Source organism: Myxocyprinus asiaticus, chromosome 39 (assembly GCF_019703515.2).
Source record: "Myxocyprinus asiaticus isolate MX2 ecotype Aquarium Trade chromosome 39, UBuf_Myxa_2, whole genome shotgun sequence".
Taxonomy (NCBI): Eukaryota; Metazoa; Chordata; class Actinopteri; order Cypriniformes; family Catostomidae; genus Myxocyprinus; species Myxocyprinus asiaticus.
This window is the reverse complement of record NC_059382.1, coordinates 23,292,801-23,309,436: the sequence shown is the minus strand read 5'-3', so window position 1 is coordinate 23,309,436 and position 16,636 is coordinate 23,292,801. Positions and strand designations below refer to the sequence as shown.

Genomic DNA, 16,636 nt, shown 5'->3' with positions numbered 1-16,636 from the left:
TAGCTGTGGGTGAGAAACAGATCAATATTTAAGTCATTTTTTAGGGTAATAAAAGTAATTAATAAGTCATTTTGTCCAGCCCCAACCAGTAGGTGTCTGAATGTGAAAGTGAAAGTCACTTCAACACCAGAATGTGGAAGTGAAAGTGTAGATTTACAGTAAGAAAACAGGCCTTAAAGATATATTTCTCACCCACACCTGTCATATCGCTTCAGAAGATATGGATTTAACCACTGGAGTCACATAGATTACTTTTGTGCTGCTTTTATGTCCTTTTTGGACCTTCTAAGTTCTAGTCAACATTCACTTCTTGCATTGTGAGGACATACAGATATGAAATATTCTTCAAAAATTCTTAATTTGTATTCTGCAAAAGAAAGTCATACACATCTGGGATGGCATGAGGGTGAGTAAATGATGAGAGAATTTTCATTTTTTGAGTGAACTATCCCTTTAAGTTCACAGCGGTGTTCAAAGCAAGCACAGGTATAGTTCATCACAATAACTATGGATATGTTTCAGTAAGTTTAACAACCAGGAAGTTTCAGTATATCTATAAACTTTTTTTGAGAAATGTTTAGCTTGAAAAGTGTGCTTGTGCTGTCTTTGTTTAAAATGAATGCCACTTGTTTGATATTTTATTGTCTATTGCAATAACATTCCTACATTTTTAAGTGTGGTTTAAGTGACCAAATACTTTTTGGGGCCTCTGTATATAGATCTAGGGGGATTTTTAATTATGGGGTATTACTTATTTAGGGATTTTTTTTTTTTTAATGTAAATTCTTACCATTTTGGCCACTATTCCAACATGAGCACACAGGAAGTCTGCATGTTGTTTCCAAAAGTTCCAGTACCCTAGGATCGGCCACAATATGCCAACTTGTTGACAAGCGGCATCTCCCATCAGACATTTTTGCATCGGTTAAAATGTGTTTACCTTCACTTGTGGCATGACTGGAAGCGCGTTGCATTAGCCAAGTGCAACCAGGGTTCGCATGCCACATTGAAGTTTTCGTATTCACAAAATGAGACTAACATGTTTCAGAGGTTGCATTTCCCCCCTTAACATTACATTTTACTCCACTGATGGTTAGGTTTAGGGTTTGGGTTGGGGGGTTCAGTTTATAAAATATTCCTTCCTCTTTACTGTATTACATCTTGTACAGCTGAAAACAACATGCTTTTGGTGCCCCTCTGAAGACATTTCACCCAGAAAATGGAGCACACATATGCCCATACCCAACTCATAATTAGGCTGCTTTAGTTAGGTCTGCCAGAACCGGAAACACTTCTCATAATCTATAACTCTGCAATAAATTGAATGGCATCTATGCTAATATTATTCTATTTGTTTCCCTGTCTCATTCCTATCCTGAGGTTACCAGAGCCGGCCAGATCCAGCTCCATTCCTGCTTAGTGTCAGACTCCACTGCTACGTGTCGCTGAGTGATGACAACTAACTACAGCCGCTGCCATCCAGACAGCACTTCAATCTACTACGATGGACCTCAGAGGATGAATTGATGCCAACTCCAACCGTAAGACATGGAATACTTCATATGCCACTGCCTGAAAATTTCTGTAAACAGCGCCTTTAAATGAGCGTATGTTAACTAGAGAGGACTCGAATGGCTTCATCTCATCTGTGATTAGAATTAAATGTTTTTTTTTTTTTTTGTAATTGTTTTTGATAAACAACTGACTGTAAAGAACAGAAAGGGTATTAAAAAGACATTATTCAATGACAAATGGGTTGCATGGATCTCGTCAACTTTTACTATTAACACACTGTGAAAGGATCTCGCTGCTGAACACTTCACAACTAAACTACACAATTACTTGTGAGTAAAATATACACATTTACCAGCCAGTTGCCAAATATATTCACTTTAGAAACATAGCGTAGAATTTGGTTGCAAATGCAAGTGATTTCCTCTCACTGTAGTAGGTTATGCATAGAGTAAAATATTGATCTTGGGATTTAAGAATTGATATCGAGACCGTTCAAATGAAGATCACGATTAACTGGAAATACTTTTTTTTACCCACCCCTAACAGTCATTAATCTTATAGTTCCAAATAATTTTGTTTAAACAATGGCCCTTAAAACTTACATAGTTTACTATTTTTAAACCACGACTTGCACTGCACACAAATAACTAATATTGGCATTATATTCATGCTGTTTAGCCAGAGGGGTACTGGCCCCCATAGTGAGCCTGGTTTCTCCCAAGGTTATTTTTCTCCATTAACCAACATCTTATGAAGTTTTGTGTTCCTTGCCACAGTCGCCTTCAGCTTGCTCACTGGGGTTCTAAATACAATTATTATTTACTTATTTATTTTTATACACAATTTACAATCATATTTTAATCAAACTACACAATTATGACTCTAAGGCTTCAAAGATATTACAGTTTCATTTTCTGTTAAAGCATGATTTTCTGTAAAGCTGCTTTGAAACAATGTGTGTTGTGAAAAGCGCTATACAAATAAAAACTACTTGACTTGACATACGCCCAATAACACTTACCACTTCGGCCAAGGGAAAAAGTTTCGAATTTCGGTAAGCACAGGCCAATTTTAGCTAAAGAAAAGTTAACCAACTGTTTCAGATTTCACTGTGAAATCAATCTGACTATTATTGCTATGGTTAATGGAAAGAGGACAGGAAATGAAGGGGGAACAATAGTGAAATGTCACAAGCCAGATTCAAACTAATATCTTCCATATGAGCACCATGGCTCAATATGGCAGAGCATGTGTGTGTACAGCTAGGTCACAGCACTGGAAAAAAAAAAATGTGTTAACCTTAAAAAAGTGTGGAAGTTTTGTGTGGAAATATGTGGTAAAATCTAAATTAACTGGTTTGATTCAATTCAAAATATTATTTAACATCAGTGAATCAACTTGAGTACATTAAGTTACACTAACAAAACTTGGCTACATCAGGTAGAAATATCTCCTTATGCTTAACACTTGCAGGTTACAACTTTTTACATAATTACAGAGTTATCACTTATGACTAATTAAGTTAACAGACAATAGCTGTAAGTGTTTATATACATGCTTATATGTGTTCTGAGAAGGTACTGACAAGTTTACACTCAATATACTGTATTATCAGTGACCAATGCCAACCAGTATCAGAGCACACTATATACCTGAACTACAATATGATTATTAAAAAGCTCCACTGAAACAAAAGCTTCTTGTTATCAGATGTAAATAAATATGAATATTTGACAGGAGGGTGGCAGCTGAGCTCTGTTGGCGTGTTAATGAGCGTGCCAGAGAGCCGATGACTCACAGGTCTGGGTAACTCTGAGCAGTCACTTTAACAAATGTAGCACAGTGCCGTGCCATGTTTAGACAAAGTGATGGAGATTGTTGAAACATGGCACTGTTGCTGTGCCACACCAATGTACTGCCCTGCCCTGTGACTGCACATATTACTGGCTTAAATTTTAGAGGGCACTGAACCTTCCCTTCTAAATTATAGAAGATTGGAGTTTTGATAGGGTCATAAACACGATTGCTACTCTGATAGATAGAACATGGCTGCAACACTTAAGTAGTTTTTTTTTTCTTCCATTGTGGTTATTTGGGGTTGTCATTATTATTTAAAGACATGAGTGGAGGTTAGATGAGGTCAGAGAGAAGGCTCCTACCTGTGTGTGTCTGCCGATGGGCCTCCAGCACATCCTCCTTGGAGAACTGAGCCCCGCACTGATCGCACACTAGTGCTTTTGGTCCCGCTGGTAAACAAGGAGAGCATACATCCTTAAGGTTTTGATAAACATTGAAATGGTCAATATCAACATATTGGCAGCATTTAAAAGTCATTTAAAACAACAGATAACCAAGTTTAATACTCAATCCCAAAGCAGAACTTTGAAGAAACTTTGTCTTGAGAATTTTTTAAAACCTTTTTAATGGCACATTTATTAATAAATGAAATCCAGATGGGACTATTAAGAGTCATTTGCACTTTTTGTAAGGCTGAATTTAATTATCATCAAAGGTCAAGTATAAAATGGAAATAAAAAATAATCTGAATACCTACAAATACTAATGGGATCACTTTGTAATTGCAGTATGTATATGCACACTCCTAAAATAAAAGTTCCAATTAGAACCAAAAACGATTTTATATCCTGATGCCATATTAGAACGTTTTCCTCAAATAACAATTTATTCTCTTTAATTCTCTATGCACTAATGATTTAAAGAACCCCAAAACCAATATGCCGTAATGTAATATCATGAATGTTTTTAATCTTTCAAAAACCATATACAATAAAAAATGGTTTGTGATAAAAAGTGAGTTCTTTGCTGAGCTTAAGGTACTGCAAAGAACCATTACATAAACTTTATTTTTAACAGTCTATATGTTAAATTTACAAGGTAATAGTGTTGATCAGTGATAGTAGAGAAGAAGCTCATGTTTGAAAAATCTAATTAACTGGAAAGGGAACAACAACAATGCCAAAGGCAGAAAATGGGTGAATTGTTTATGACATTATACATCATCCATTTTTTCCCCACACACATCAACATACAGTCCCTTAGCAGAATCAAATAGCTGTTCTTATCTTCAAGAGCTGCCAGCTTTCTCCTGTCTTGTCTTGATAAAAGAGCGAAAAGTATAAGCTGAGGCAGAACAGACAGCAACATGTCCTGAAGGATATTAAAGCTCTTTGTCTCTCTAGACTGATTTATGACACATTCTATGCAGAGTTTTTTTTTTTTCTCACAAAACAGTAGACCCATTTATTATGTCTTATAAGATAGCAAATAATAATTATAAAATAATAAAGTAATAATAAGGGTCATATCAGGTTGAAATAGCCTTAGGCAGGTCAGGGCAGATCTTGTGCTGCATGTTTCCCTGCTAAAGCAGATGTTTTTCATCAACCATAATTTATTAATCAACACTAAGGCTGGTTTTGTGGAGTGAATCTCATGAAGCCTTCCTTTGGTCATGTCGGGTCATATTTCACCCAAAAATCAAAAGAAAATAATAAGAAATTATATTTAGCAGTAAGAAAGAGAAGCCATTTTTAGAACCATTAAGATCTGAATTGTGACATAATTGTGAAAATTAAGTATATTATTATATAATTAAGTACTTTTTAACTATAATCCGACACTTCAGGAGAGGGTGGAGTCCAAGCGGTCTCTCATGTGACATATTCGCATTGCCATGGATACCGAGGTATTCTTACCTTCTCCACTCGGTTGAGACATCCAGGATAAGCACACAAACACAACATCATGAGTAAAGAAACAGATAATAACAGATCTAAACCAAAATCAACCAAGCTACTGTACAGTGTTCCTCCTCCTCACTTGTAAACAGTGCTGCTCTTCCGGCTGTGACACACGTGTGTCACCTCTCGCATGTTTAAAATTCCAATACGATTACGTCACGTGCGTACCGTTGGCGAACTGAAGCATGATTTAGAGTTAAAAAAGCACTTAAATATTTATCTTTTTCACATCAAAAGCAATCGTGTCTCTTTAGAAAACATTAATTTAACAGCTGGTGTTGTATGGATAAAGTTTATGCTGACTGTCTGTGATTTTTGGACTTTCAAAAGAGAAATCGCCATTCACTTGCATTTTAAGGACCTACTGAGCTAAGATATTTTTCTGTTTCTCTTCAAATATGTTCTGGTGGAGAAAGAAAGTCATACACACCTGGGATATCACTAGGGTGGGTAAATAATGAGATAATTTAAATTTTTGGGTGAACTATCCCTTTAATGGTCACAAAAATAGGCTTCATTTTCTTTATGCCAAAAATAATATCTTTATTTTTTTCTTTTGATTTTGGGGTAAATAATGACTTGGACATGTTCCTGCCATGTTTTACAAGATTCACCCCCTTTATCGTCAAACTTATAAATTGCATTAATTGAAAGCTACACATAAACTGCATACACTGAAAGCAGTACATCAAGTACAACCATGATGCATTAATCAATTTAACCCTTAAACGCATTCCTCGGGTCTTTAGTGACCTGGGACCTCATTCCAGCCCCTGTACCTCATCCATTTTTTGGCATTGTGCCCATATCTCTTTAGTATTCCACTATATATTTTTTTATAATGGCTTAAGTAGCAAAAGTGTTTAGGGTCATTACATATTTTGGTATAGCATTGTTTTTTATTTTTATTTTTTTCAATTCCATAAATTATATTTTTATGATTGTTTCATATCTACAATACTTTACAATCACAGAATATCTATTTCTTTGTTAAAAAACAAGATAAAGTAGTACTATATTCATACAAATAAATATATCATGCTGATTTTCTCTGTGACAATGGTGAATTATTAGTATCTGTATTAGTATTAGTGTACACATACATATCATACATGTTGTTACACTGTTGTTACTATGTTTGGCTTGATTTACATTTGACATTGCTATTTGATGAAGAAACAACATGGAAGTAAACTATAGTAAGTACAACACATGAATAGTATGATATGACTATTGTCATTTGGGTGTACTATTGAAATTATGCAAGTTAAGCATCTATTTAGACTCAATAAGTGCCTGAGAAAATACTTATGTATAGCTTATATGTAGCTTGTTATGTGTAGCTCAATATGTGTTTGACAGCCAGTTGCATCTCATGACATTTCAGTGTGAAAGTAATGAATCCTGTTCTAGATTTGTCCTGATTTGTTGCATCACCTCTTTGATATATTAAATATAAAGCATCAAAACAAATCAGAATATATTCTATTCTATTATTTTATTATTGTCTTGAAAATTACTAAAATGAATGAAAATTCAACACTAACTGGGCATTCTGAGACATAGATATACAGTACGTGCCGGGTCTCTAAAGAGCCGAATACGAGTATATGGTAAAATTCCCATGCATTTAAGGATTAAATAATTTTAAATAATATATCATTTTGCATTATGGTAATGAAAATTACACTCTTTGCATTACTGCAAAAATAATTATTTTAATTTTAAATGTAAATAATTAAATTTAATTCAAAATAAAAAAAAATTTGCATTATGGTAATAACACGAACAATTCTTTGTATTATGGTAAGAGGAGAGGGGGTGCTTAATTATCATGAAAATAATGTCACAATGCAGATCTCAATGGTCACAAAAATAGCCTTTATTTTCTTTATGCAAAAAGTAATTTCTCTTTTTTTTCTTTTGCTTTTTGGGTGAAATCACGACCATGTTCCTGCCGAATTGTGCAATTTTCATCACTTTATGAAATCATCAAACTTATTATTGCACCTACACAGATCGAAATAAGTACAAGGTGTAGCTTACACAAGCTCATAAAGCCCCCAAACACACACGTTGGTGCGGCTATCCTTATAAGGACTCTCCACAGACACAATGATTTTTATACTGTACGAACTATAGATTCTATCCCCTAACCCTAACCTTACCCCTAAACCTAACCCTCACAAAAAACTTTCTGCGTTTTTACATTTTCAAACAAACATCATTTAGTATGTTTTTTAAGCGTTTAGAATACTGGGGACACTAAAAATGTCCTCATAAACCACATTTATAGCATAATACCCTTGTAATTACCAGTTTGTAACCTAAAAAAAAAATGTCCTCGTAAACCACCCAAATGTGCCCACACACACACACACACTCAAAGAAAGAAAAGAAACAGTGGATTTCATTTAACCCAGTTGCAACCACCGATCCTTAATAACTGGACTAAATAAGTGCTCTGATGGCCATTACTTGAAAAAAACATCCAGAGGGACTCCATCTATAAATAGCATTAGATCCACCTGTAGAGCTGCTGGCCCATTATGAAGTAGGCCAAAATGTTTCCATCACTTTAGAAACCACTCTCTATAAACCACACACCTTGAACAGGAAACAGAAATGGTTGTCTGATGCTGTTTTTCCCTGAAAAATCCACAAGGGACGAGACCTCAAAGACAGAGGACTAAACAACTTCCTTAGTTCACCACACATGGCTTGGAGCCAGGCACATACAACCTCTCTCTACAACTATGGGTTCTGCTAAAGTAGGTTTTTACCATTTCCTGCACACTCCTTACCTCAGACGTTTAAAACAAATCAATAAAATCTTAATCTATAATGACCCTCGGTTTGTTAAGTATCTATTTTCACTCAGTTAGCCCTAAATGGCTTTATTATGACTCATTAATTCACCCACAAGCTTCGTGAAGTCAGCTAACTCGCACCTAAAACTAGCCTCTTTCCCACTTATACTTTCGGTCCTTCTGGAGCCCTTTAAAGATTAAAAATGCACTAATTTACAGAATCATTACAAACCACACTCAAAAATACTTTTGATGGTGTGACTCATCAGCGTGAATGTAAATTACGCCTGTGAGAACATTTCTGTTGTGCAAGAATGAAAACGGTCCATGTTGTTGGATTACTTATTACAGTCTTATTATGGTGAAAGAACAGTCAGTGATCAGAACAGGCCTGCAACTCATATTCGGGTCATGACCCACCAGTTGAAAACCACTGTATACCAATGTGTGCATTGTTGTTGTGTTGTCCAAAACCCAGTGAGCTACCTACTTAGACAGCATTTTAGGGCATGATAGGCACGTTCAAACGCCTATGTGCCATTTCAGCATGCCTGATTTGTCTTGATTTGATGCAGCCATGCTTGATAAAGCAGGGTTCTCTCATCTGCCTCCTCTCAGACGTTTCCTCTCTCTTCCAGAGGCAAACCACACATTTAGAAAGCATAAAGCATATTCCAGATTCAACTGGCTTGTGTTCATTTTCAGAAGGCACATTGTGTACAGTACTGCCCGAGAAAAGCAACCCAAACAGCCTCCAGACTGGGCTGCAGTCACCTTCCATCAAAATCCTTTGTCTGGCATACAAAAATAAGATCCAATCTCGTGCTGAATACCAAATTAGACCATTAGAAACAAGGGCTTCTGCTACTTGGCAAACACAGGAATTTAAAGCTGCAAAATCCAACCATGGGCCAGAGGACCTAGAGCTTTTATATATATAAAGATACATTTTATTTTATTTTTATAAATGTTTTCCATTTCACTGGCTTGCAAATTAAAGACTTAATTTAACAATCATAAATTGTTAGTGTTTGTATTTCCAAATGATAATAATGTTGTTTATCTTGTAACCGGTGAGAACCATTCAAATTACAGGTCACAATGGAAAACTATCATTAAATTATGGACACACAAAGGTCATAATTTTAAACCAGTACTATATATACTGTAAACCCAGCAGCATGGTTAAATGCCTATTAGAAATAGCCTTCTGTCAATCTCTTTGACAAAGTACAACGAAAGGCAATTTATTAGCATGCTGACATCCGCAGGCCTTTGAGGAATGTGTGGTTTAATCCACCTGATAGATGTCGAAGTGCTGAGGAAAACAGGCTGGTGTGGCAGCACACATCTATAGCCATGGCTTCAGACAGCAACTTCACTAAGCAATTTTAGCAATTTTCACAATTTGTACATCTTATTGACTAACCACTTGCAATCCAGTTTAAACAGGTGCTAAATGCACTGAAATAGTGAAATAGTGCTGCACCGCCAGTATTTAACCCTCCTGTTATGTTCAGGTCATTTTTGATCTGTTTAAGAGTTAAAAACTCTAAAACATATTCTTAATCTTGCATTCAGGCAAAATGCTTTTGCATTCTCCTCAATGATTAATAAACGAATAAGTAAAAAGCATTGCTTGGGTATTGCTAGGGCATTACTAAATGGTTCCTAGATGGTTACTGTAACAATTAACCATGGCAAAGGAGGAAGCTGGGACCGGCTTGACAAACACATAGACATTTAATAACACTTTTCAGTGTATAAAGAAACAAAAACATACACTGATTTTCAGCTAGCTACGTCAAATCATAAAACACACACACACAGGAACACGGACAAGCTTCGTGCATCTCTCTCCTGTCAGCCGCTGTCTCTTCTTCTTAAATACTCCCGCCTCCCCTCGCTGAAACGCGAGGCCGGTGAGTCGCCCTGCTCACCACAGTTACTTATTGGCCCAAATAAGAGACCATTCTAGAGTCTCTATGCTTCCTGATTTCTAGATTTGTGGGGACCTTTTCATTGGAAGTCTGGGATTTTTTTGCCCATTTTCATTTGTCGGGCAGACATTTATGTTCTAAACAAATACAAATCTTTTAGAATATAAACCATGATTCTGTATTTGTTTCAAACAGATATAACGTGTAAGTATTTCAATGATCAGCTTTATCACTCAAAATAAAGGGTTTACTGTAAATCTACAGTAAGAGAATTTTAAACCCGATGAAATGCTACTATAAAGCTTGTGTTCAGTGTGAAAAACAAGTCTATTTCAATGTTTATGTTTCCAATCAAAAGGGTGGTGTGCTGTGTATTTGCTGTACTGTACCGTGACATATTTGACCCAAACTGAACGGTTTTTAGGAATATTCTTGTAATTTTTTTCAGCGTCAACACGTCCCCTTTCTATGCAAATTTGGCTCATATAGATTGCATCAAATTCACAAGACTCAGTGCTATTTGCCTGGCATATTTAATGTTGCACTATACCACCCATGGAAAGCTTGTGGTAAACAGCATTTTATAAAAAAATTTGAAAAGTTTATTTACATTTTTATTGTTCATGGCTGCATTTATTCATCAAATGATGATCAAATAATGGAGAAGAGGGTTTTCTGCATTTTAAAAAAAGATTCATGTGCCTGGATCACAATGGTGAAGTAATGCTTTACAATCCCAGTAAAGCATGCCAGATTGCGGTAGTCTACTGCATCCTCCACAAACTAGCGATCAGAGCATAAGAACTGTGACATGCAAACTGAATTCAGCACAATCATTTTGGTCGTGTTTCCACCAACATCTAATTTATGCAATTGCTTCAGTCAATCAGATGCCAAAACAATGCAGACAGAATGTGCACATAAATGACGCTATCTGCGGATGCAATTCATTCTTAGTGAATTCCTCCATCAGTCCATTAGACTGGTCATGTGTCTACTCCATCCACTCAAGCCCATCTCAAAGAGCCTGCAGTCTGCATCTCTGTTTTCTTCCAAGCAATTTTGTTTTATTTAGGACTCCACCAGTGCCCTCCTCCCTTCACCCGCTGCTCACGCTATTTTGGAGAGCAGTGGCTTGGAGAGCAGTCAAGTTTGTTAATTTTGGGATTTGGGTACAGTATGTTCCTGGACACACATCTGCGAGTGATCATAAATGCTCCAGAATGCTGGCAGAACATCCAGACCTGCCGGCAGCTGATGATGTCATCAGTGCAAGGGAAGAGCTGGCGTGCCGCCAGACTCTGAGAGCAGGGTTTCTCTCAGACTCCCAGACAGAGAGAAGCAGACAGAAAAATGGGATGGAGAGAGAGGAAGAGCGAAAGAGAGACAAACAGAGAGAGATGTTAAGAGAAAACTTCTTGACAGCACTTTTCAGCCTGAACACTGCACATAATAAAGAATCCTTTTCTTTGATGCTGTCATGTTGTGCCTGAACAGGTGGGACAGGGGATTACGAGCAGATTGAATGTGGGAGTAACTGAATATTGTTGCACAGGTTTATGATACTGATTTATGACAGATTAGTAGGGTTGGATTGAAGAAAAAATGTAAACTCTTTCAATGGCTTTCATAAAGCCATACACGTATACGTGTAGTTGGCACATAATGTGGCTATGGACTTTTATTTCATCAACATCAAGATTTTAGGTTAAAATTTATATGAATGTATCAGGAAAAGTGTACATTTTAGGTCCTGTAACTGGTCACTATTTCTTTTACTGTAAGTTTTTTCACCATTTTTAAAAATATTTTTGTCTTCAATAGTTCATTTTAAAAGGTCCTGCTGGGTGACAAATTCATTTTTAAAAGTACAAATATTCCATGTAGTCCTTCAGTTAACATGAGACCATAATAATGCACCTTGCATGCTTAATAGTTATAAAAGCATTAGCTAAATGTTATTTAAAATCATTTAAATGCAATGTAGCATGTCACACTGCAGGACATGTCAACATCCCCAAAATATTTTATGTCAACTTCCCATAGAGTACCCACAGAAAAAGAGAGAAGCAAAAAATAACAGAGACAGACAGAGAAACGGACAAAAAGAAAGGGACATTTTCTGTTCATTTGCTGTCAGAATCTTGAGCAAAACCTGAGCTGATAAAGTCAAGTGAGGTGTGCTACAGAAACCCTCTAGAGAGACGACTAGAGACTTAATCAGACAGATGGACACACACACACACACATACACACACACACACACCCCGCTGCCAGTTTGGGTGTATTTCCCCTCCACTTGAAACAGGGCATTCCCCTCTAAAGCACGATTTACTCAGGGCAACTACTGAATTCAATCAGTATCAGTCACACACAAAGCTTCCTGAGAGAGATGTCGGAGCCATGGCCTGGAGACGCAGGTTCGAATCTGGCTTGCAAAATGTACTGATTCAATTCTCCCTATTTCTCTCAAATAATTTTATATCTACTATCCCCTTTCTACTCTCCAGATCTCTGTGATCTCTTTATAATTATGTGACTGTAATGACAATTTTGCAAAACAACATTACATGGTTCGGTGCACATTTCAAGGCAGTTCCGAGGTGAAATGTCCACTGTGTGGCACTAAAAGCGAGTTAAATTTTCTCCCAAACAGATGAGGTTTTCAAGGTAACTGCTCTATCGAGTTTTAAATCAACAAAACTGTCCTCCCTATCCTAAAACTTAAACCTAAACCTAAACGATTGTGTCATAAAAAGCAAATTTGAGATGAGAAACAGTCAGGTTTTGAAGGTTAATGCTCTACTGAGTTTTAAATCAACAAAGCCTACCTCCCTACCCTAAACCTTAAACCTAAACCTAACCGATTGTGTCATAAATGCAAATGTGAGATGAAAATTGCAATTGCTGAAGCAACCACATCATTCTGTGATGCTTCTATGACTCATTTGGCTTACGTGTCACCATGCATGCTGTATAGGACTCGTACCCCGGTCTTTTGCATTGCAAGTGCAATGCTAAATTAGTTGAGGTACTGTGCAATTTGATCGCGCTCAAACAAGCTTGTAAAATGTAGTACATTTTAGGTTATGTAATGCAAATGTTAAAATGTATCGCCTTATAAGTCACACTAGTAAAAGTGTTAGGATGTTATAAGACAGCATTGTGTGAGAAACAGGGCGAAAAGTAGGTGTTTATGTTTTACTCATGATTTGTGTGACAGGGAATTAAAGTCATTGTTTTAGAGCTTCTAGTGTTCATTTAACCAGGAAACTGCTGCAATACGTTCAGCGAGCCACGTAAAAAAAAAAAAAAAAAACATTTAGCAAAAATGCAGGTACTGTATGAAAAAAAGGCTTTCATTGCATGGAAAAAAGATACAGTGAAAGTGAGACTTAACATCTCCTTTTGTGTTCCATGGAAGAAAGAAAGTCATACGGGTTTGGAACAACATGAGGGTGAATATATTATGACCAAATTTATGTTTTGAGGTGAACCATGCTAATAAGTTCTGCCTGTCTAAAGCAAAGACTAAAAAAAGTGAGTAGAAAGAGTAAAAAAAAAAAAAAAAAAAAAGGAGCTAGAGTGAAAAACAGAGACTGACAGTTGGACAACATACAGTAAGAAAAAAAACACAGAATCTCTTGCTAAATCTTATTTTGTAGTCTGGGTCTGCTTTATGTCTACAGTTATGTAACTGACCCTTTCGATAACCAAAATCTGAAGGGAAAAGTTTGTGGTTGTTTTAATAGAGCACATCGTGCTAAACAATACCAAACACTTATGTAAGATGTAACGGCAATCATTTCACCATGCTCGTTTAATTATGGGTCTGAATGTGTAAAAACGACTGGAGCTGTCCACTCCCTTGAGCAGCTTTCTGTCCTAATCCTCTTCATTACATTGCAAAAAAATTAGCTGGCAAAGATTCACTGTACATACTGTACTAATAACATGGCAAACTACCTAGACTGGATCTCAGCCAGGCCTGAAATGCAACAGCTGAGACACAGTTGAGAGTGGAAAGGGAAGTAGGAGGATGGGGATAATCAAACACTGCGTCATTGAAACAGTACATAGGTGGGCCTCCAACTGAAGTGCAATGCTCTACCTGCTACAGCAGGTTAACACAGGGTGACGGGGCTGATACTTATTTCCCAAGAGTGACCATCAGGGTTAACTTTCTGACCAATGAATTTTCATGACTTTTCCAGTCGTTTGTGATTACTGAATAAGGACTTTTAAAAATAATTTTGATTTAAACTGATTCACTAATGAATCATATAGACCTATTTGAGAATCAGCTCAAATAATTCATTGCAAAGAGCCAACTCAAAGAATAATTCGCTCACAAATCTGCATCACTATGGCTTACAGGCAAGTTTTACTCCAAACAAGAGCAATGTTTAGCTGATGAAATATCTCTACAAGATAAACAATAAATATAACTACTAGGAAAAATATATATTCACTGCAGAAATTTGACATTTTTACTTACATTTTCTGAGAAATGTGACGTTTTATTAAGATTCACTGATATTATATAAAATTATATTGCAATTCCCTGGTGTTTCTAGACTTTCCATAACCAAGGGAACCCAGGGTCATGTACCAGCTGTATCAGTATTCAATCGCACTGTTTTCTATATTTTATTCTCATTATGGTTATTACTGTGTGTGATTCCAGTATTTATGAGTGTGATTTACCTGAATGAGACAGTATGTGCATCCTCAGTCTTAAACTGTCCAAGAACTGTTTTCCGCAGAACTCACAGCCAAAGGTCTTCACTCCACCGTGCAACTTCCTGTGGATGCAAAGCATATTGTAAGATCAAGCTGCCGTTTGATACATGAGCACTATCAAGGTACAACAGTCTCTCTGTTGCCATCATGATACGGTAACAAAACACTTTGACCAAGAGAGAGCTAAAGACTTGGACATTTTCTTGAGGCCAAACTGGCCTCAATGTAAAATGTAACAAATAATGTTTGACTCTCTGTGCAAAAAGGCATTAAATTTAGTGTTCACCAGTTCAATACCATATATGGTTTTTCTGTCATATTTTTTTATTCATATTAGGGTGTTTCTTCAACTTTGGGTCCCAGGGGTTGGTTTTTATTAAAACAAACCAATTTTAACTTTTTTTTTTTTTTTTTTTTTACATGGAAGTCACATTAAAACTCAACTGGAAATGTTTTACCAAGCATTCATCATTTTGTATTTAGATTAGCCTTTTATATATAGACTTGATTGCTTTATTCTTGTCCCAGACCCAAAATTGAACTATGAAAATGATAAAAATACAAATTATTACGTTTAAAACTACGACAAGCTAAGCAAAGAGTGAAATAAATATAAACCATTTCAATATTTATTTTGTGAAAATGATTTCTATCAATAAAAATAAAAATAAAAAAAATCCCACAGTTGTGATGTCATTTCCACCAGTTCCAACAATTTTGGCCATGATATAGTTTTTTCAAATGTTAGTGTACTGGTTAACCAAGGTGACAAATGTCAGTGAAGATCATGCAATTGTTGTTTAAAGAAAACAGAGAAAATTCAAGGTAAATATATATAAGCAGAATATCTTAATTGGGTGTCATTTCCAATCAAGCTGTAGTTTTGCCAATTTATGCGGAAAGTGTGAAAATAAATTTACTTGTATTTAGGATACATAAAATATTTGCAATGAAATTACCCCTAGAAAGACAAGGAAGTCAAACATTTTATTTCAAAAATGTTAAAAATATAATTTCCATCACTATAATTTTCCACCACGGAATTCTATTAAACACAATACAGAATTTGAGATACGGTGGATATGACACTGTAGTGGGAATTTTTATGACTTTCAGAAGAAATGACAAAAATGACCCAAATCTGTGATGCATGTACATGCACTGTAGGATATTGTTAGTATATATATATATATATATATATATATATATATATATATACACTAGAAAAAACTAGTGAGAGTGTGAAAAATGTTTTAATGAGACTTTACTCTCCAGAAGTCCGCAACGCTAAAAGTACCCAAAGTTGAAGAAACACCCATTCATTTATTTACTTTTGAGCTCTTTAAATGTTGTAATCTACAGCATCAAGCTAAAATCAACAAGCTAAATAACCACTACATATTTATATCTTAATTGTGTAATTATTATTAAATGTCTATAGTGATTGGCAGTCCACCCAAAAATGAAAATTCTGTCATCATTTACTCAATGAAAATCTGGACTATTTTTATAATGTTTTTTGTCCTTTTTGAAGCTTGAGATCCACTCACCACTATATGCCTTCATTGTATGAAAAAGAGCAGCTTGAACATACTTAAAAATATCTCCTTTTGTGTTCTATGGAAGAAAGTAAATTGTACTGGTATAGAACAACATGAGGATGAGTATTTTTTGTTTTTGTGTGAAATATTCCTTTAATGTTAAAATATGTAGTTTTATTTAGGAATGCAGCTAAATAAACCTCTCATGAGATTCTAAACATGACTGCGTCTCTGGCTCATAGTTTATTTTAATGATATGATATTCTTCACATATTCTACACACATGCCAGAGAGAGGATACACATAGAGCCTGAACAAATATATAC

General features: G+C 35.8%; 1 protein-coding gene across 2 annotated transcripts in view; it reads right to left on the bottom strand.

Annotated features, from left to right (window-relative positions):
* The window catches only part of LOC127430151 (zinc finger and BTB domain-containing protein 16-A-like), an 87,889-nt gene that overhangs the window by 48,817 nt on the left and 22,436 nt on the right, over positions 1-16,636 (bottom strand). For both annotated transcript variants that reach the window (XM_051679684.1, XM_051679682.1), the window contains 2 exons: positions 14,734-14,831; positions 3,675-3,761 (listed from right to left, as the gene is read on the bottom strand). In XM_051679684.1, the coding sequence (XP_051535644.1) occupies positions 3,675-3,761; positions 14,734-14,831 (185 nt within the window). The remainder of the gene's footprint in view (positions 1-3,674; positions 3,762-14,733; positions 14,832-16,636) is intronic.